This window comes from Cheilinus undulatus, linkage group 17 (assembly GCF_018320785.1).
Source record: "Cheilinus undulatus linkage group 17, ASM1832078v1, whole genome shotgun sequence".
NCBI lineage: Eukaryota > Metazoa > Chordata > Actinopteri > Labriformes > Labridae > Cheilinus > Cheilinus undulatus.
In genome coordinates, this window is record NC_054881.1 from 32096600 (window position 1) to 32118774 (window position 22175).

General features: G+C 38.9%; 1 protein-coding gene across 1 annotated transcript in view; it reads left to right on the forward strand.

The window, feature by feature from the left end:
• The first annotated feature begins 14133 nt into the window (after positions 1 to 14133).
• The window catches only part of gsna (gelsolin a), a 31022-nt gene continuing 22980 nt past the window's right edge, over positions 14134 to 22175 (forward strand). The window contains 2 exon segments of the mRNA XM_041810323.1: positions 14134 to 14169; positions 16309 to 16505. Coding sequence (XP_041666257.1) covers positions 14134 to 14169; positions 16309 to 16505 — 233 coding nt within the window.

Genomic DNA, 22175 nt, shown 5'->3' on the forward strand with positions numbered 1-22175 from the left:
GTTGAAAAGATTTGAAGAAAGAGTATAATGCCCTTTTTTTCTTTTTAACATGTGGTCGCAGTGAAATGTTGCTTCTGAAGTAGGCTATTTCTATCACTCATGGGCGGTTTTACCATTAGGCAAAGGTGGAATGTAAAAAAGTTATTTAAAAGGTGTCGATGCTGCATGAAATAACATCAAAGTTGGTTTTATTATTTTAAAAAAATCCATAGGAAGGATGCCTGGCCTCCATAATGAGGTTGAAGGCCCTCAAAGAGACCCACTATGTTTAAGATAAAATTTAAACAGGAGTTCTTTATAGAAACGTCACAAGAATAAATTAGTATCCTACCCTAAATAAAATATTGATGTGTGACGGAAGAACTATTAAGTAGCCTACTAATATTACATCCAAACTCTATATAATTTATCTTAATACACTCTCCAAAAGTATTGGAACAGTGAGGCCAGTTCCTTTATTCTTGCTGTAGACTGAAAACATTTGGGGTTTAACATCAAAAGATGAATATGAGACAAGAGGTCAAATGTTCACCTTTTAATTTCAGATATTTACATCTGGATCTGATACACAACTTAGAAGATAACACCTTTTATTACGGAACACCACACTGTTATGTGAGCAAAACTATTGGAACAGATAGTCTTAAAATGTGTTATAGGACTTAATATTTAGTTGCAAATCTTTTGCTTGTAATAACTGCATCAAGCGTGTGACATAACCAAACTTTTGCATTCCTCCTGTGATACTTTTCCAGTCTTTCCCCACAGCCTCTTTCAGCTGTTTATTTGGGGGGAGTTATTCTCTTCAGTCTCCTCTTCAGCAGGTAAAATGCACGCTCTATAGGGTTTAAATCTGGACATCGACATAGCCAGTCTAAAACCTTCCACTTCTTGCCCCTGATGAACTCCTTTGTTGTTCTGGCAGTGTGTTTTGGGTCATTATCTTGCAGCATGATGAAGGATCTCCCAATCAGTTTGGTCACAGCTTTCTTTAAATCTGCAAACAAAATGTTTCTGTAGACTTCTGAGTTCATTTTCCTGCTGCCATCATGTGTTACATCATCAATGAAGATTAATGAGCCAGAAAAATCAAGCCCAAGCCATGGCATTACCTCCACTGTGTTTAACAGATGGGCTTGCATGTTTCAGTCCATAAAACTTTGTCCCAGAATTTTTGAGGCAGCCTGACATTTCTATTCCCCTTGTTAATGAGTGGTTTGCATCTTCTGGTGTAGCCTTTGTACTGTTGTTCATGAGGTCTTCTGTGAACAGTAGATGGTGATTCCTTCACTCCTCCCCTCTAGTTGTTGCTGATGTCACTAACAGTTGTTTTAGGGTCTTTCTTTACAACTCTGAAAATGTTTCTGTCGTGAGCTGCTGCTGTTTTCCTTGGTCTATCTGTTCGACATCTGTTACTGACCAGTGGTTTCTCTCTTTTTCAGGACAGTCAAATGGTTGGCTCTGATAGATTCTCCATCTTCTTTCAGCTTCACAGTCGTTTTTTTTCTCCTATAGACAGCTCTCTGGTTTTCATGTAGGTTACACCTCTAACTATAAGTGCAGTCTGCACAGGCAAAACCCAAATCTGAAACTGAGAGTAGACATTCAGCACTATTTATTGTTTGAATAATTAATGTAATAGGACACACCTGGGCAATACAACTCACCTCTCAGTCACATGTTCAAATACTTTTGCTCACATAAAAAATTCATTCATTCAATCAATCATGAGGAGAACCCTTATTTACAATGGTGCCGAGGTACAGACAACAATAAGACAAAACCATCATCAAGAGGGAATACCAGTCAAGGGGACAAAACATTAGAAAAGAAGTTCAAAATTCATAAAACTGTTGGCAGTGATTACAATAAAATGATTAAGACACTAAAATACAATGGGTGGGTTCAAACAAAAGGTGCTTCTAAGTTATGTATCAGATCCAGATGTTTGCCAGGAAATAAAAGCTGAAATGTCGATCTCGTCTCATATTTATCTTTTGATGTCAAATGCAAATGGTTTCAGTCTACAGCAAGAATAAATGAACCGGCCACACTGTTCCAATACTTTTGGAAAGGAGTGTATGTGATGTAAAGCATGCATTTTATTCATAGCTATTATTTCCTTGCATGGATATCTTAGTCCAGAATCCTTACTATCCTGTTGTCTATCAGAGTTTCTTCATAACATTTTCTTCTCTGTTTGCATTAACTGCTGTACATTGTACTGTAAAGGAACAGAAGTCTCCTGGTGGACTCTGAAGGTGAAGAGTCTATTTTATGCCTCACACAGCGTCACATGCACAGAGGCCTTCAGATGTGTAAGGGATAGTCTCTCCACCCACATTGGCATTTCAGATCCTTTATTTCTGTCAGAGCAAGTAAGCTTACCGAAAAACGGAAGAACACAGCTGCAGCTTGTTGAGAAATGCAGGAACAGAATGAATACCATCAAATGGAAAGCCCATGGGAAACATAACAGAGAATGAGCTTACTTGGTGGAAATGGAGCTATCAAAAGCACCAACTGTATGATCTTATTAGACTGAGTAAGCTGTCAGTCCACTCTCAGATGCTGCTTTTTGACCCTCTTCACTTGTAAGTGATTTCAAACCATGTAACTGACAATTCCAAAGACAGGTAACCCTCAATCTTCTTCAACAACAGGCAGCAGCGCACCCTGCTGCTGGCCAAGCACCTGCCCCTCTCATCATGGACCGACAGACACAGAAACGTGTCAACACAAAAAGAAAGGAAAAGAGACTGGGGTGGAGGGAATCCTGTTTGAAAGACTACAACTTTGCAATGACCTGCTTGAGAACTGAATTTCACATCTTCAAAAAACTGCTAAATCAGAAGAGCACTGCTGCAAGGACTCCGTCATTCCAATCTTCTTGGATGTTTTACCTTTTTAGTGATTTTATAAGTCAATCATGGTTTATGTAATTTGGCTTTTTTAACAAAAACATTATAAAATGGTCTTTTATATCAACGTAAAATACCAAGTAACGTCAACTGATTAAAAATATATAAGGTTAAATAACTGACTGCATATTCACCCCCTTCAAGTCAGTATTTAGTAGATGCACCTTTTGCCACAATGACAACATTGAGTCCCCGTGGATAGGTCTTAATGAGGCTTGCACATCGGGACACTGCAATTTTACTTCATTCTTCTTTGCAAAACTGCTCAAGCTCTGTCAGGTTGCGCAGGGATCGGGCGTGAACAGCCTTTTTCAAGTCGAGCCACAAATTCTCTATTGGAGTGAGGTCTGGGCTTTGACTCGGCCACTCTAGAACATTCACCTTGTTGTCTTTAAACCATTTCTGTGTAGCTTTAGCTGTATGCTTCAGGTCTTGCTGGAAAATAAATCTTCTCCACCCAAGCCATAGTTCTCTTGCAGACTGAACAAGATTGTCCTCCAGGATTTTCCTATTTGCAGCATTTATTTACCTTCTATCTTAACAAGCCCTCCAAGGCAGACTGCCAAGAAGCATCCCCACAGCATGACGCTGCCACCACTGTGGTGAATAGTGGGAATGGTGTGTTTGAGATGATGTACGGTGTTTGGTGTATGTCAAACATAGCGTTTTGACTGATGGCCAAGAAACACCATTTTGGTCTCATCAGACAAAGAACTTTCTTCTACTTGACCATGGAGTCTCCCACATGCTTTTTGGTGAGCTCTAATAGAGATTTAATCTGATTTTTTTTCAACAATGGCTTTCTCTTTGCCACTCTGCCATAAATTATGCAAAGTCTCTCCCATCTCAGCTGCTGAAGCTTGTAACTCCTTCAGAGAAGTCATTGGTGTCCTGGTGGCCTTTTTCACTAGTCTCCTCCTTACATGGTCACTCAATTTGCCTGATGTAGGCAGATCTACACATGTGCCATATTACTTCAATTTCTTGATGAATTTTACAGAACTATGGGGGGTGTTCATAACCGTTCACAACCTTTGCTCTGAGTTGCTTTAAAGCTGGATGTACACTGTGCCATTTCAAGCCAACCGTACGACAGTCGTGGCAGAAAGCCATCTCATACTGTGCAACTGAATCATTTACAACGCAAGACCATCCCTCACTGACTGTGGCAGAAACCCACAAAGTTTCCATTTCAAAATGTCTCAGGGTCTGAGGGTGAACTGTTTCCAGTCATATCCCCTCTGTCTCTCCTGCTTTCTCTCTCTCTCGCTGTCTTTCTCCCTCTCCCGCTATCTCTCTCTGTCTGTCACACACAAACAGCATTTCTCTGTTTGGTCACCAGAGGTTGGCAGGGGAGAGCTAGGGGTAGTGACATTGTTAACTTCAGCCTTCACTACTTCAGCTTGTGGTGTCACAACTTGTTGTGTGTCTTGTTTGCCTGTCTTGATGATTTTGACTACATGCTCAATGAACCCTAGCTGTGTTCTTTTTGGCAGGGTGATTTTATGGTGTGGTTAGAAATAGGTTCCCTAACAGATGGCCACCTACCCTGGCTTATCTCTAGCAGGCCCTCCTTAAAACTAAGGTGCTTTAGGGCTGTGGTTTTCAAACTGTTTTTCCCCAAGACACACCTAAGGTTAAGCCAAAATCTCAAGGCACACCGTATGTGTGTCACTCGATACAAAACACTTTTTAGATAATGTTACAGTCAAGGTGGCCTGAAAGGGGAGAGATTTATGTAGCCCAGCCAACTTGGGATCATGGAGATGGCAAAAGTGGGAAAAAGGTGGCAAAAATGGGTTAAAAGTGATGAAAAACAAGGCAAAATTGGGCAAAAAAGGGCAAAACAAAGTCAGAAATGGGCAAATATTGGTAAAAAAAAAAAAAGGTGTCCAAACAGTGGGTTGAAATTGGCAAAAACTTGTTGAAAGTGTCAAAATAGTGGTAAAAATGGGTTACAGTGGCCTAAAATGCTTAACTGATGTAAAAAGGTGGTAAAAATGGGTAAAAAGTGATTAAAATAAGCACAGTCTGGCAAAAGAGTGGTCAAACAAAGGCAAAAGTGGACAAAAACTGGCAAAAAGGTGGCATAAATGGGGTGAAAGTGACAAAAAGGTGGCAAAATAGATCATAAGTGGCAGAAAAGTGGCAAAAAAGGGTTAAAAATGCTAAAAGGTGGTCAAAAGGGGTTAAAAGTGATGGGGAAAAAATGGCCAAACAATAGCAAAATTGGGCGAAAAGTGGCAAAAAGGTACCAGAAATGGGTTAAATGTGGCAAAAAGTTCCAAAAAAGTGGCAAAAGTAGTAATAAGAAGTGTCAAAATGTTTTTAAAAAAGCAGCAAAGAGGTTTAAGTCGTCAAAAGAAGTGGCAAAAATGGGTAGAAATATTGGTTAAATTGGTTAAAATAGCATGAATTAATAATTTCAACACCGATTTCAACCCAATAATAGCTTGCCATGCTTTTCAGCTCTTAATGAGGTAACTGTTAGCCAGGATGCAAGCACCAATGCTACTGATCCAACACACACACACTGATGTCATCAATAAATCCCAACTGGGGAGGTTCCATTCTCTGGGGTTTTTCTGGGGTCCAGCCTGATCTGTGGGCAGGCCTGGTTACAGTACCTGCCATAAAGTTGTAGGAACAACGTACTGTACAAATTCCCGTGGCACACCTAGACTTGCCTTAAGGCACACAAGTGTGCCTTGCCACACCATTTGAGAACCACTGTTCTAGGAGATGCTGTTTTCAAATGGCTCATACAAGTCAACAGGATTGGACGTGTCACAGGTAGGTGGTACTCGACATCTTACATGTATTGTAACTTGATGGCTTCTGAACAGTAATGAAGTTGCCCATGGCTGTAACTTGCTCTTCTCCCACACCTAACACTTTCTTTAGAAGGCTGATAACCTCTGATTGTGCATCAGCTTCATTCTCTTGCCTGTTGAGTACACCCTAGAGAACATTAGCTCCAAAAAGAGGCTCGGGGAGGGGGAGCTGACTAACCAGAGGTTCCCGCAAGAAAGTTCTGGTGAAGTTCTTTAGAAGAGCACAAGTATCTTGTGTTTACTTCAAGTCTACTTCTGGTTTGCACTGAAAATATTTTTGTCAGCACAATCTGTATTTTTTTTTATTTCTGCATGTTCTCTGTGAAGTTCGTTATCATTACTAATAAACAGCTGATGATTATTGTTAAAACCCTGGCGAAAAGAGAGCTGCATAACTTCAGGGTTTCACTGGTATCTTTTCCGTCTTCTTTTTTTTTTTTTTTTTTTTTTTTTTTTTTTTAGCAGTTATGGAAAGCTAACCCTTAATGTTCAACTCATGTCCAAGCCTCAAGTGTTCAGCTTTGTCCATTGGGGGTTCACTTCCTGTCAGCCTGACAGCAGCCTTTGTGCCTTGTCTGATACAACAATGCAGAAAAACAACTCTCATTGTTTTTTTCTGTATATAACATGACTCCTTATGCATAATTTACAGTTTGAATCTTTAGAATTGGTTAACATAGACATCAGTGAGATTAATTCAACACACAGCATCTGTTTAAAGCAACATGTGGTACCCATTAATCTTTTTCATGACATACTGTCCCTTTGGAGATTGAAATATTTTCCTTCTGCCCTTATGAAACATGCTGTTACCAGATATAGACAGTCGATAAAAACACAGTGCCAGATCCAGTCTCTTCCTTGATAGCTAGTTATTATCCAGCGTAATGTCAAAGTGAAAACATATCTCTACAAAGTTATGCCAATGAGAAAAAAATATGCGACTGCATAAATGTTCCCCCTTCAAGTTAGTATTTAGTAGATGCAACTTTGGCTGCAATCACAGCACTGAGTGTGTGTGTATATGTCTCAAACAGGCTTGCACATCTAGACTCGGCAATTTTACTTGATTCGTCTTTGCAAAACTGATCAAGCTCTGCAAGGTTGCACAGGAATCATGCGGGAACAACCCTTTTCAAATCCAGCTGCAAATTCTCTGTTGCATTGAGGTCTGGGCTTTGACTCATCAACTTCAGAGCATTAATCGTGTCATCTTTAAACCATTTCTGTGTATCTTTTGCTGTATGCTTTGGGTCATTGTCTTGCTGGAAAATAAATCTTCTCCCAGGCTGTCGTTCTCTTGCAGACTGAATACAAGCTGGCTCACACTACACAAACAAGCCAGATTTTAGCCCAACAGCAGTTTATCATTAAAACTCAGGCACGCTTAGAATGACAAACACTCTTGTAGTGTGACATAATTAACGACACGTCCAAGACACCCTAAAACCACGACTCAACAAAACTAGCATGTCAGAAATTTTCTTACACTGTCGTCTATTGTCCTCCTCTTGATACATCCATAATTTTCATCCATAACCCAATCCATAACTGTTTCTTGTGTTTTGTTTTATTCTTTTACGTGCAAAGGATTGCTAGAATCACACTGAAGGCTCCTGTTTTGGAGTGACTGACACACTTTGACAACCTGTGAACTGGCACACAGCCAGAGAGACAGTGGGGAAGTTAGCATGCGATGAGTGGTCAGGATCCCTCTTATAGTGGGGTCCACCAAGACAGGTCAAGATTTTAGTTGCATAGTCTGACACGGTGCTGTTGTGAATGACCATAGAGTCATGTAGTCTGAGCCAGCATGAGGACTGTCCTCCAGGATTATGATATTTTGCTGCATTCATTTTATCCTCTACCCCTTCCAGGGCCAGCTGCTGAGAAACATCCCCACAGCATGATGCTGCCACCGCTGCTTTTCACAGTCAAGATGGTGTGTTTGTGGTGAGGTGCAGTGTTTGGTGTCAGCCAGACATAATGTCTTGTCCGATGGCCAAAAAGTACCATTTTAGTCTCATTAGACCAAAAAACTTTCTTCCACTTGACCCTATAGTCTCCCACATGCCTTTTGGCAAACTATAGTCAAGATTTAATGAGTTTTCTTCAATAGTGGCTTTCTCTTTGCCATTCTCCCCTAAATCTTTGATGAAGAACCCGGGCAACAGTTATTGTATACAGAGTCTCTCCCATCTCAGCTGCTGAAGCTTGTAACTCCTTCAGTCATCATAGGTGTCTTGGTGGCCTCTCACTAGTCTCTTTCTTGCACAGTCACTCAGTTTGTGAGGATGGCCTGAACTAGGCAGATTTGCCATATTCCTTCATTTTCTTAATGAGGTCTGTAACTGAATTCTTGGGGGATTTTCTAGTGCCTTGGATTTTGTTGTACTCATCCCATGATTTCTACTTTTCAGTAACCTTTTCTCTGAGTTGCTTGGAGTGTCCTTTTTCATGTTGTAATGGTAGCGAGGAACACTGATTAACCAGTGACTGGACCTTCCAGGCACAGGATGACTACAGAGTAAACTTTAATTCTCTGATTTGTCATTTGTCCACTAGGGGGCTACAAGGGCTGACAATTTGCTTAACAGGGAGGAAAGGTCTGCAAGGTTTACTTCAAGGGGTGATGGACTTTCCTATTACTACATGTGACCTTAATATTCATTTAAGAAAGACTGATGAGTGATTAACTCAGTGGATGTTAGTTCTTTGAAAATGGTAATGAGATTTAGTCAAAATCATTTTTAAAATAGGTAAGGGTTTCAGGAAGGCCCTAAAATATTCAGCTATGAATAATGTTATGTTACTTAGTGTTTGCAAAGACATACCTTTATTTCTGATATTAGAAAAAAATCTTTTATTTCTCTGTTACCATCAAGTCATTTAACATGGGCTGACATGAAACTCTTTGGACTTTCCAATGAAAGTGGAGAAAACATCTTTTGAGAATATTGGCAAATACCATGCCAGTAATTTGAAGTGTTATTGTCATGTTCTCAGTCTTGCAGTGGTGTCCAGTGCCCTAATCAAGTCAGCAGACACAGACAGACTAAAGTAATGTTCAACAATATGAAAATATTTTATCTCAATTGATAACCATTTTGCTTGTCTTTCATTATTGTGATTGTCATTATTGTGTTTATTTGTGTTGCTCCAAAGTAGCTCTGGAGATTAGGAACGGCTAGACCTCCATATTCTTTAGCTCTGATTAATTTAATGAACATATTCTTTTCCTTCTATTGTTCCAGATGAAATTTTATTATAATCCATTCCATTTCATAAATGATGCAGAGTGAATTAGAATAGGTAGGGTTTGAGACAGGAAAGGAACTGTGGAACTGGAAGTAATAGTTTCTTAGTCTTCTGTCTCCTCAGTGACAGGTCTGCATCAAAGACTCCTCGATGATGTGTGAGGAGCATCCCAAACCAACCAGCACCGACAAAGCACATGGAAACATACATCCTCAGTGCTGGTCATGCTGGGGCGGTCCTCGTCTCTGGGCTGCTGGCTGAAGAGGGTGGTGCTGGTGTGGAGATGGAGGGGCAGGGGGTCGATCCATTGGTTCATGTTCAGCTGCTCCGCAAATACCAAAAACACAGAAGACCCCGGTCCTGTGAGACAGAAAGGCAAGTTTGAATACGTTTGAACAAAACTTCAAGACTTTTGTGCTGCTGAAGGATATGATGTAATAAATAAAACCATAACCATAATAAATAAAATCCAGGATTTTTCATGAGGGGATTACTTACTTGGAGGTCTGGATAAAAAGGCAACCACCACTCTCCAGCTGGTCCTGTAGCCATCCATCCTTCTCCTCTGGTCTGGGGTAAACACTTCTCTCCATGATGGGCCTTCCTCTCCATGTCTGCATGAAAAACAAAGAGAAAAAGCAAAACAGAAAGATGCAGCAAAGTAAGAAAGTTTAAAAAAACTGAGCAGTTAAATCAAAATGTAGATATGAAGGAGAATTCAAATCAAGTTGTTTAAGTCATAAATCTTCCTTGGTTTGATACATTCATCTATTCCTTTAGCAATAAACCAAATACAACAACATGAGAATTAAAGCCCATTTCAAATATTTTTAAATAAGCTAAAATTGAAATTAAGAAACATTTGAAGTTGATTCTTCATAAAGCCTTACCTCTGTCTTGGAAAGGACATGCTTACCTTAGTTTTCATAAACATCTACACTCTATAAGGACAAATAGTTAGTAGGACCATTAAAGTCTTCATTAATGAATAAGTGAAATTTGAACAATAATGTTATTAATGCTGCCATGAAATGTTAATTTACCTCTTGTTCAAGCCACCTAATTTTAATTTCAACAATAACATCATAGAGAAGTACAATTCTAATTATAAGAACAAGTCTGACCTGAGTGGTCACCAGGCCTGCCCACAGAATTGGCCCCTGAAAAACCCAGTGAATGAGCCCTCTACTGTTGTGATTTATTGATATCAATGCATGTGTTGGATTTTTGCCACCTTTTCTTAACCCATTTATGCTGCTATCCCCTTTTTCCCCTTGTGACTATTTAATTTTGCATTATGTTACAGCATAAAAAAAAATACATTTTTTTTGCCTTGATATGAGTGGTTATAATTCAGGTAAAATTTAAAATGTGGTTATCACAGCTTAACTTTGCAATGGACCATGGTTTTCCTGACCTCTGTGGGCCCCCTTTTGGCTGGGCCCCAGGAAGCTTTGCCCTTTATTCCCCTTAATGGGCAGCCTTGGTGAACACCAACAATGTCAGAAATGTATGAGGCAAGGTTATTAAAAACTGACAAAATAAATAAAATTGAAAGTGTGAAAATCAACCTGGAAACCAAAACTAGATAAATAGATCAGTACATAAATAAATAAATAGATCAATAGATAAAGTAAAAAACATACATACAAATAAACAAATAAATACATACAAGTATTTTTGCAACAAAACTAAAACTGTACTGTGTAATTAAAAAAGCTAACAGAAAAACTATTAAGAACTAAACTAAGGCAAAGCATTTTTGCAAACTAAAAACTTAACCAATTCACTAGCTTTTAACTGTTGTAGAGCATTTTGTGACATTGTTCCGTGAAAGGTGCTATACAAATAAAATTTACTTACCTACTTACTTACTTACTTACATTAACCTAAAATTGAAAATGAAATAAAAAATAAAACTGAAAAAAATTCCTAGACCATTACAGCCAAAGTTTTTGGACTCTCCCAAACTGTCCCATCAAACAGGACGTCGGTTTTAATCCGAGTCACTGTCATCATATGGAGGCTGCCAGTACCAGTGTCTACTCTGGACAGAATAGCTGACTCCAGAGGTGGAGGGCTGCTCATCGTCCACATCCTCGTCCATCCTCTGCCTCTTCGCACCCTCCTGTGCTGCAGCGTTCTCTTCCCTGCTTCTCTTCAGGCCCTGGCCTGAGGTGGACGGAGCAGACTCCTCTGGAGCAGGTAATCCAGCAGAGACGGAAGGTCCTGCAGGAGGAGGAGCAGGGACTGGAAGTCCAGGAAGTCCAGCGGGGAATGGAGGAAACTCTTGGCGCCTACCCTGCCTAAAGTGCTCCAAAAGTGGTAATTGCTGACCAAGAGGGGAAAGAGGTCTGATATCATCCTCTTCATCTTCCTCCTCTTCGTCCTCCAACATGGACTCATAACCGGAGTCGTCCCCATCATTCCAGTCCTCATCATCAAACCACCGTCTTCTAAAGTCTGCAATGTTTTGGATCTCATCATCCGATTCCTCGTCTGTCTCATCATCCGATTTGTCGGATAAGATCAGGGGAAATCCTATGCCTTCACCTTCAAAAGGAATACCATACTCACCTTCATACTCACCTATTTCCTGCTCATCATCAGGGATGGTGACCATCGGGGCAGCCTCGATGTCCTCACGGATTCCATCTTCGACAGGATGCTCCAGGATGAAAGGTGCGTCACCTTAAGGAGACAAACTCAAAATGGTTAATGAAGATTCACTTTAACTTCCAAACTTAAATGTTTTTAAGTAAATAAACAATAACAAAGTGAAAAACAAATGTTTCCTTACTACACCCACAGTACACTACTAATCCACCAGCACACAAAGAGAGGCCTGTTAAAGGAATATTTCACTATTTTTGAAGTTGACTTGTATAAAGTACCTAGTAGTTGAAGCGGCATTTGCCTCCAGTGATATCAACTAGCGAGTCCTTCCTAAAGAGCAATGTTCACTAAAATCACTGGAGGCTAATGCCACTTCTACTTCTAGGTATCTCATGTGGCCCAGCTTCAAAAATCCCGAAATATCCCTTTAACACTCAGGCCTTTATCAAATATTGTGCATTTCTTTTATTTTGGACGAACTGAGAACACATTTAGTCTTTGTTAACAGGTTGACCATGAAAGAACAGCCACTGGAAATAAATATTTAACTGTCTGGCTTATGAATTAAACTTAATTTGAATCTGTTTTAACGCCTGATAAAATAACACATGTAAATCCACATAGGACAACTTGCTGCTGTCTGTGCGTCATGACGTTCCAAAGATCAGAGCCAGAAGAGCCAATCAGAGTACAGCATTTTCCCAAATTCCCCTAGTACATCATGGCGTTCTACGTTCTAGAGATCAGAGCCATTTAGTTCCGTTATGGCTATGATTCAGCATTTTTCAAAATTAGCTTAATTTAAGCTAGCCGTTTCTTAACATTATGGTTTTGCAAAAAATAACGAACTCATACAAAAATAAATATGCTTTCAAATCACTATATCAACTGTTATTTCCCTCCAACTTTTCCCGGGATATTGACAAAAATCCAATCAGAGAGAAAAACGGGGTTAAATTGAAAAAATCGTCGAGTAAAAAACTGATGTCTAGAAGTCAGTCAGCTAAATTATCCAAACAGACCTAAAGAAGCTAACTTAAGTTTTTAAAAGTTTCACTAACTCCTGCAGGCCTACAGATAAAGCGGATTAGGTATAAAAAGAAACAGGCTACTTGTTCAGTGATTACAGTCTACATAAATTTAGCAGAATTTAAAGCTGTCTTACCTCCATCGATGTTTCTGGGAGCAACAACACCCGCAAGTAAGTCCAACAGGTGGACGTCCAGTGGTCTGCTGATGCTCATTTTAAAATCGGCTTTCCACTGAAATTAAAAATCCTTGGCTTGAAGAAAGTCTGTCCGATGTTTGTAGAAGTTTTCTGATTAGCTTTCCAAAAGTTAGCTTCGGTCAGCTCGGATTTGCACGTCAACTGTTCAGGTTTCATATGCAAAAGGGGAGAGGAGAAGGTTCGGGCCCCTATATATAGGGCTGCATCGTTTCCATGACAATAAATGACGTGCATGTGCGTGCGCAATCACGTAAGGAGAAATGTGAAATGTATCAATTACCAAATACACTTTTTGTTCATTTCTATTTGATTATACTTCTAGCTTAAGTTTATAATCAAAATTCGTTTTGAACTACTTTTTTTTTAAATTTCAGAGCTAAGTATGAAAGTAACTTATTTGCGCCTTTTATATTATTATTATTATCTAAAAAAAAAAAAAAAAAAAACGTCAGTGCTTAAAAGCAGGCGCTCCGGTAGTCTGTAGTTATTCGTAACTATCTAAAGCCGGCGAGCCTCATATTGCCCTCTTTCTCAAATTCAAATTACAAGAAACTTAAGCATAAAGAAAACATGATCATAATTGCCTGAAAACATGAAAAATACATTTCTTTAAATATTTTGATTGTTTTTGTTTATGGTAGGTCCACAAGAAATCTCAGATAAAATTGGCTGTAACTACTGCTGTAAAGATCTTTTGCAAGCATCATCAGAAAAAGGCATATATTAATGTAAAATACACTCAGGTACCCAATTTTACACTAAATACACTCATAGCAGTTTAGATTACCTTAAGGTCTGTGTTTATCCAATTAAATTATGTACTTTTATTTACATTTAGGTTGAAATATATGTTGATGTTTATCATACATTTTTTTTCAAATGGACTATGATGAAAACTATATATTTGTTACTTGTGTGCAATCAAGGCTGCCAATAAATGAGAAGCTTTCCGGGGCTTACCCAAAGGGGGGTGGGGGCCCATTGTAGAGTTCTGCCATGATAACCGTATTTTACATTTAACCTAACAGTAATAACCACTCAAATCAAAGCAACAAAAATGTATTGCACAATGCAGAAATGTTAACCTTTTTATTGGTGATGTTAACAGTGTGGATGAGCAGACTGACTGAACTCTTTGATAAGTAATGCCAGACTTCATAGTAAAACCATGACATAAACACATGTCAGGATACTACAGAATAAAGTAGAAGAAACTCAAATGTCTTCTGGGGAAAAATGATTAATTCACTGCAAAATGAAGGCAAAACTGGCAAAAATGGTCAGAAAGGTGTGGCAAAAAGTGGCTAGAAAGGTACTGAAATAATTAAAAATGCAAAAAAAAAAAAAAAACAAAAAAAAAAAGCTGATAGAGGCAAGATTGGCTGAAGGTGACAGAGATGGGTATCAAAAATGGTGAAAAGCAGTTTAAAAGTGGAAAAATGTATCATAAGTGGCAAATATTGATTAAAAAGTGGATAAATTGAAGAAAATTCATTGAGAAAAGTAATTACAGGGTTGCAAAAAAAATGTTAAAAGGGGCTAAAAGGGAAAAACACAGAACATGAGATAAGATTGTTTTAAAGTGACAAATATGGACAATAAAAATTGTGAAAAGCAGTTAAAAAGTAGTAAAAATGGGTTTAAAATTGAAAAGATTGGTTTAAAGTGGAAAAAATGGTTTAATGTTGCAAAAAATCAAAAAAGTGTTTTAAAAAATAGGCAAAATAGGGCAGACACTGTGATGAAAAGTGGTTAAAAAGTGGCACAGATAAATAATTCAAACATCAGAACCCAATAATAGCTGAACACTCTTCTCGGCTCCAAATTTAAGTCCCTGTTAGCCATAATGACAGCACCAATCTAACACACATGCGTTGATATCATCAGTAAATCACAACTGAGGAGGGCCCAACCCTCTTGGTTTTTCAGAGCCCCATTCAATAATGTGGGCAGGCCTACTCCCAGCTTTTTGGAAATCTCTAGTCGAGATTTACTATGAATTTTCTTCAACGGTGGCTTTCTATATGCCATGCTCCCATAACACCCTAACCTCAAATAGCCAGAAAATTATCTTTTTTTAAGTGAATTGCACTAAATTGTCATATATATATCTATATATATATATAGATATATATATAAATGAGATTGTGTATATATATAGATTGTAACTCCTTCAGAGTAGTCATAGGTGTCTTGGTGGCCTCTCTAACTGGTCTCCTTCTTGCACGGTCCCTCAGTTTGTGAGGACGGCCTGATCTTGGCAGATTTACACATGTGCATATTCCTTCCATTTCATAATATGGATTTGTGTGAAGTCCAAGGGGTGTTTAGTTCCTTTTGTAACTTTTCTCCAAGTTTCTTAGCTGTTCTTTTGACTTCATGGTGAAATGGTGGGCAGAGATACTAGTTAGTGACTGGACCTTCCAGATACACGTGTCTCTACACTACAATCACTTGAGACACATTCACTGCACTCAGGTGATCCCATTTCACTATTTGTGCGACCACTAGCACAAATAAATTAGGCCAGTCACCGTAGAGGGGATGAATATTTATGCAGTCACTTATTTTAAATTACATAATTTAATTCACTTGACAATACTTTTGTGGACATCTGTTATCACTTTGACATGTATGTTTTTTCTATATTTTTTTCTTGCCAAAAAAACAAACCAAATTATTTGACTATATTGACTATATTGACTACTTCTAAGAAATTGTATTTATTCATATTAAAGTATTTTATTTTATTTTTATTACATGCACACACATATATATTGACTTTTGATGGGTTGGGGGGGTAATTTTTTTTGTTGAATTTAATTTTCTTTATTTAAGTTTATCTTACTTTAATCTCGTTTCTATCGTGTCTTAAGCTGTCTTTTAATGCTATCACGGTTGTTGTTTGTTTGTTTTTTTTTTGGTGGGGTGGGGTGGGGGGGAACAGACAGTGTATGATGTATGATATGTGAATGAGTGGAGCTCTATAAATAAACCTGGCATGCCTTGTTAGCATCCAGTGGTAGAAGAGGACCAGGAAGGGGCAGTGTTGTACCAGACGCACACTTTGATGGAGGGAGTCACCGGAAGTGCAGAGTCACTGGCAGAGCTTTGTAACAACAGATCTATTAAACAGTAGAGCACTGACCATACTTAATCACAAACATTTAAGAACTTTTAATTCACACCATTATCAAAAATGTAAAATATAAATAAAAACAAACACGTTAAAACGCTGAAATGAGAGGTCTAGGATTTAAAAGTTAGCTAATAGGCTATAAAACGAGATGATCCATCTTAAGGGGCTATCCCGTCAATAAAATACGTTTACTTTAAATAATTACAACATATTATTAACATTACATACTGATATGTTAACAGCACTCATTGTTGTCCAGGCTGTTAGAGGTTGGTGAGACAGATTCATGTGTTATGTGTGATGTCTCTGCAGGCGGTGCAGCTGCCGGACCAGGGGGTGTGTCATAACGGGGAGTGTCCCGGTTCACTGGCATATACAGCGGCTTTGAGCTCAACTGCCCTGCCGACTCGACGCCTCTCTGCCCCAGCTGCAGCTACAATCGCTCACCGCGGCTCAGACAGGTCCAAAGCAGTCCGAACCTCCGTCCGAACCCGACAACAACCGTTCAGGTAGGTCCAAACCGACTTTTTTTCAGCGAATCAGCACAGCATGAGGCACAGATTACAGCACGGTAATTCGATGCTTTAATTAAAGGCTGCAGGGGAATGAGCCGTTAGTTTAGACGCAAACTAGAAGCATGTTTGTTTTACTGAGTAAAAAACAGGACTGACAAGCTGAAATATAAAGCTGGTTTTTGCATGGAAAAGTGTTTTACTTTGAAACCTGGGTGTTTTTAGGAGTATCTCATTCATGGTGTAAACCCTGCTTTTACTGTCAAAATGCACTCACTGCCATATATGGACAAGCAGTGGAAACCCAGGATTATGACTTTCAGTGATGTTGAGTTTTACAGTGTTAGGGCTGGGCAATATAAACCAAAACTTACATCTCAGCAGAGGTGGAAAGTAAGTTGATTTTAACACTGAAAGTGTTGTTTTAATTCCAGTAAAATGATCTTCAGCGTTGGAGTTATTTCACAATATTTATCCACCAGTGTTAGCTCAACTCTGTAGAGAATCAATTGATCAAATCTGGGGGGATTTGTTCACCGCTTTATCCATCATGCCATTGTTTTGGATTGTTGTTGTTTTCGTTGTGACGCATTTGCACCATGAGTTAAGTTATCTACTCAGAGTTCTCACCTGTAATTTTTAGGTGGATGCATGGTGCATATTCTTCATTAGTTTGAACGGCCTTGTCATGAGGTTGACTCTTGCTTTGTTCTCCCAGAGGGGACCCACCCTGCCTCAGATTTTCAAGTTACTGTAGCTCTGTCGAACAATAGAAAATATAACACTTTAAAAGTGTAGTTTAACTACATGTAGTGTGGACACTCAAGTTTTACATGTAACACTTTAGGAGTTTAATAAACACCATCAATTTTGCATTGTTTTAGTTTACTATAGAGGTGTGACTTTCCCTGAAAACCTGGTTGGAGATCCATTCTAGTTCTTGCCAGTAATGGAAGATCATATTTTACTCTACAACTCCTCAGTAGCTACTCAGTACTCAATGCTTAAAGTCAACTTTAAATTAAATACTTGTACTTTTTCCACCTCTGCATCTCAGTATGTTTTAACAGAAAACAGAAATAGCTGTCACTATCCATTTTATTCCTAACCAACATTATTCTTTGCATGAAGTATGGGTGCAACTTCCGGTCCATTCTATCTGAATGGGACTTTGCATCGAAACGAGATGCTGAACGTGATTATTACAGTAATTTGGACATTAAAATATGTAAACTTCGTCTGTTTCACCTCAAACAGGATTATATTATTATTTCTCTGCCCTCTACAAGAGTGACGACATCAACTCAGAAAACCTAGATGAGCATATTTAGTTAACTTTATTTGCTTTGTATCAGTATAGTAATAGACGATCACGTTTTGTCAAAGGAGTTTGGACATCACCTTCAGATAACATTTTCTCTTTTTAGTTTGTGGGGTTGCTGAAATCCTTATTTCATCAACCACTCCCTCTTTTAAACATGGGAATTATGTTGCTGCAACTCTCCATGAGTCAGGTTGATAACTCTTCAGCTCAGTGAATGTCTAGTTTTATATTAACAATTAATGATTGAGTATGGAAAGAATCACATCCCCGATGCACTTAGTGAACAGCGTGTTTGAAACACTGCTGTTAAAGACATTAACTTGTCTTCTTAACTTTATTAGCACCAGGTACGAAGCAACAGATTCTGAGTGTAATTTTTTTAAGATTTATTTTGGGGATTTTCTTGCCTTTATTCGACAGGAGGACAGTGGATAGAGTTGGAAACAGGAGAGACATGCAGTAAAGGGCCACAGGCCAGATTCAAACCCGGGCCGCCCACGTACATGGGTAGCACCTTAGACCGCTAGGCCACCTGCACGCCCACTGAGCATAATTTTAAACTTTCAGCGAATATAGCTTTACAGATTTAACAAAAATCAAGGCGGTATCCACTTTATATACTTACGGCTTACAATACAAACAAGGTTAACATGTGATTACAAAAGTATAACAATATTTACAAATTCGAGGTGAATTCCTATCGAAACAACTGTCATTCGTAGTTAGCCTCTATCGTTAGCCGCTGCACTAGAATACACAAATTTAATGTACTTCCACTTTAGCACTGGAAGTTTCACCCACATTCTGATTTACAGTACCGGCCCTAGTCCTTGAAAAGGTAACACTGATACAGTCTTGAAAACCATCTACACTGTACTAATATGGCAACATCTGGAAAAGTTGTATGGAACTGGTAGCTTTTCCCTCATCCGTGGTTACCACAGCAACACACGACCAAAAAGAGACTGTTCACTGAGGAAGTTAGTCACAACATCCTGAGTGTGGTTCTTTGTTGCAGCTGTGATGTGAGTGTGGCAGAAATAGTCAATTTGAAAGAGACCGAAGAGAAGTTTTTAGCAGTGGTTTGCTTGCCATTTTTAGTGATTGAAAACAATAAATAACCTAAATTTCTGGTCTTAAAATTCTCCTTTTGTTGCTGTGGTATAAAACAGGTATCAGCAGGTATGAGTATCTATAAGATACTGTAAATGCTCCAAAAAATAAAATAAAACCAATATAATTGATTTACCATAAACAATCTATACTGAGCGTTAGGCCTGGTATCTATTTTAAATCATTTATTGTATCAATACAAACAATACTTGCTAAACGCTTATCTACTCTGGCCACATTCCTCTTTAACTATATTTCGAGATATAGGGATGAACAAAAAAAAACAAATTAAAAACCTTGTTGCACAGTAACAGATCAGGGCAAATTATTTGAGCATATCATCCAAAGACTGAGAGTTTCTTCAGCAACTGTATACTCTATTTAAAGCCATCCATGGATGCCATAGCAACATACAACCAAATAGAGACTGTTCATTGAGGAAGTTGGTCACAACATCCTGAGTGTGGTTGTTTGTTGCAGCAGCTGTGATGTGAGTGTGTTAGACACTGAGTGTGTCTGTGGGCGTGTATAAGAAGGAGATAAAGACAGAAGTTTGTCAGCCAATCAGAAAACGCTTCGTCAGGTCCATGTTCAGACCCACAGAGATGAGATTAAGGGATGTGAGTGCATGCCATCCACTGTGCCTATCCTCTCTTCAGATTTAGATATAAGCCTCAAACAGCTGTGTGCATGCTTTCTGTCCATGTGTGGGTAACAGCTGAGCTGCTGTGGATGTCTGTATGTGACATTGTTTGTGACAAAAAATGATGCTGTTTTTAATTTACCATGAGGTAATAATGTCAGATGAATTTCAGGTATCATTTAAAATCATCTGTGGTGAACCTCAGGACATTTTTAGGACCTGAACTTCATTTCTGCTCAGTCTGTCTCAGCAGTTAGTAGTCTGTCCCTGCACACAAACACAGAGCAAAGGTCTTTAACTTGTAAACTGTAAACATGTTTTGTCTCCTTACAAGCAGGCTATTGTGGTTTTGCACTCATGCAATTACTGTACCCATTTTCTCTTCAACTGGTGGAAGCAGAGGTGGCATTGCATTGTTATAAAACAGTACAATTCATTATGAAGGAGGTTGGGTGGATGGTTTGTCATGCTTTAAAATAAAGCTGGCAGGCCGCCAATATAGCAATTTTTTATGTATAAATCACTTTAATTCATTATCAAGTGTCTCATTCCCTCATTTAACCACAGCATATGAAACACTTAAGATGCTGGTCATCATTTAGAAGACATTTAACTTTCAAATAGCATGAGGGATTATGGCCTGAAAACCAGGGCTGATTGAGAACTACCAGTGTGGCACATAAGAAAACACTTATATGAGTCATTTTTTTAAAGCATAGTCATTGGGCAGGGCATTTTAAAAAGACGTCTAACAAACCCTCATTTAAGCCATAACAAGCTCTGCATAAAGTAGTTATTTTTAAGCTTTGGATGAAGTCAACAATCTAGACTAGTTCTAACCTGAGCCATATCATCACTAATATCAGAGTGCAGCTGCCTGACTCAGTGCCAGAGCAGAGAGACAGAAGTGGGGGATTAAATGTACTGTTTTCTGGCACAAATCTCTCTGTTATAATACTTTTAATTACCCGTAGGCCAGCGTGGCTGATAGATTTGGGAACTTTATCTCCCAATGAACAAAAACACAGCATGTAAATGGCTGTTAACTTTCAAGTAAGGCAGTGTCATCAGCTAACAACAAACTGTATTCAGATGAACTGCTCGGTGATTTAATGTCATTGTAGCGTTATTAGGTAATTCCCCATTTAGACCTGTGATGTTATGGGCTCATATGTTTGCCCTGCTCAAATTAAACCAAGACAAGAAAGAAGTGAACAACTTTCTTACGGTCTAAATCCAAAATTCAGCCACACGTAGATCTCTGTGTTTTCACATGTTAACAGCAACTTTATTCCAACATATCTAGTGTGTAAAGACTGCATGTGCGGAGGAGAGTTTTCTGGATGAGTGGGGGAGTGAGCTCTCTGCTGTGAGAGATGCGTTTAGGGACAATGGGAGAAGTGAAACTCCAGTGAGAAATGCACGCTGATGCCTCAAAACTTCCACATAATTTAAACTCGATGTTCACATATACATGATTATTTTATACATCGTGCGTGGCAAAAGCCATGATATGGTATACTCAATATATCGCCCAGTTCTAGATTGTGGTACAAAAACACTCAACCCCTGTACAGTGATAGCACATGACGACATTAGCTAATGAGACATGAACCAGGCTGTAAACCAGTTTATTTCTTGTTTAATGGGTAGTCAGACAGGACTTCCGGTGTTCCTGCAGCCAGCCTCAAGTGGACACTCATGGTATTGCAATTTTTTGCACTTGCGCATTGGCTTCATTTTTCAGGACTGGAGGTTGCCACTTGGTTAAGACAAAGTTTGAATTTCACTTTACAGGGACTTTCAAGTGTGCATTATTATATTTGCATATGGTAATGCATAAACACTGGGCATACAGTACCTACTTATATTTATCTGTTGTATAAATCCATGGACTTTTCTCAGTTCTGAAAGTCATCACTTCTATAGAAGTTTTAAAAAGTAGCTAATAAATGTATTTCTGTACCAACACAAAAATATAATCATTTATTACATTAATAACTCTCTAACTGCAGTTGGGAAGGGCAGAACTATGGTCCAAAAAATAAATGTACTCTAATCACAGATTGTGATTTATGATTTGGTTTTGTTCCAGCTGGTAATCTGCCAAGATTATAGAGGAAAATTGACGGCACTGTCATTTGAAAAAACAATGGTTAGCATGTCTTTGTCAAACTGATAAAAAATCTGCATTTTACAACTTTCAATTAAAAGTCATCTGCTTTGAAAATCTTTCTGAAAAGGCGGGACTTATATGATGTAGAAACCTACCAATAGTAGGCACAAACTCTATATAAAAGGTAGAATGTTACTGCCTCTATCTGACTTTGCCATCCAGAGCCCACTCTCATCCTCTCCTGCACCTGCAGTGCTTCGGCTGTAAGGTCCCGGTTTTAGTAATGCTGGTGCTGGAGCAAACAGCCCAAACAGGTAGTGCTCAGGAACACCACGGCCCACCACCACTCCACAACCTACTTCAGGGGACTCTGGAGGGGCAAAATCCTCCTCCACCTCCAAAAGATCGTCCTGAGGCAGCAGTGCTGCAGGACTCTGTGTCACTTTCTGGCAAGGGGAGTCACTGTCACAA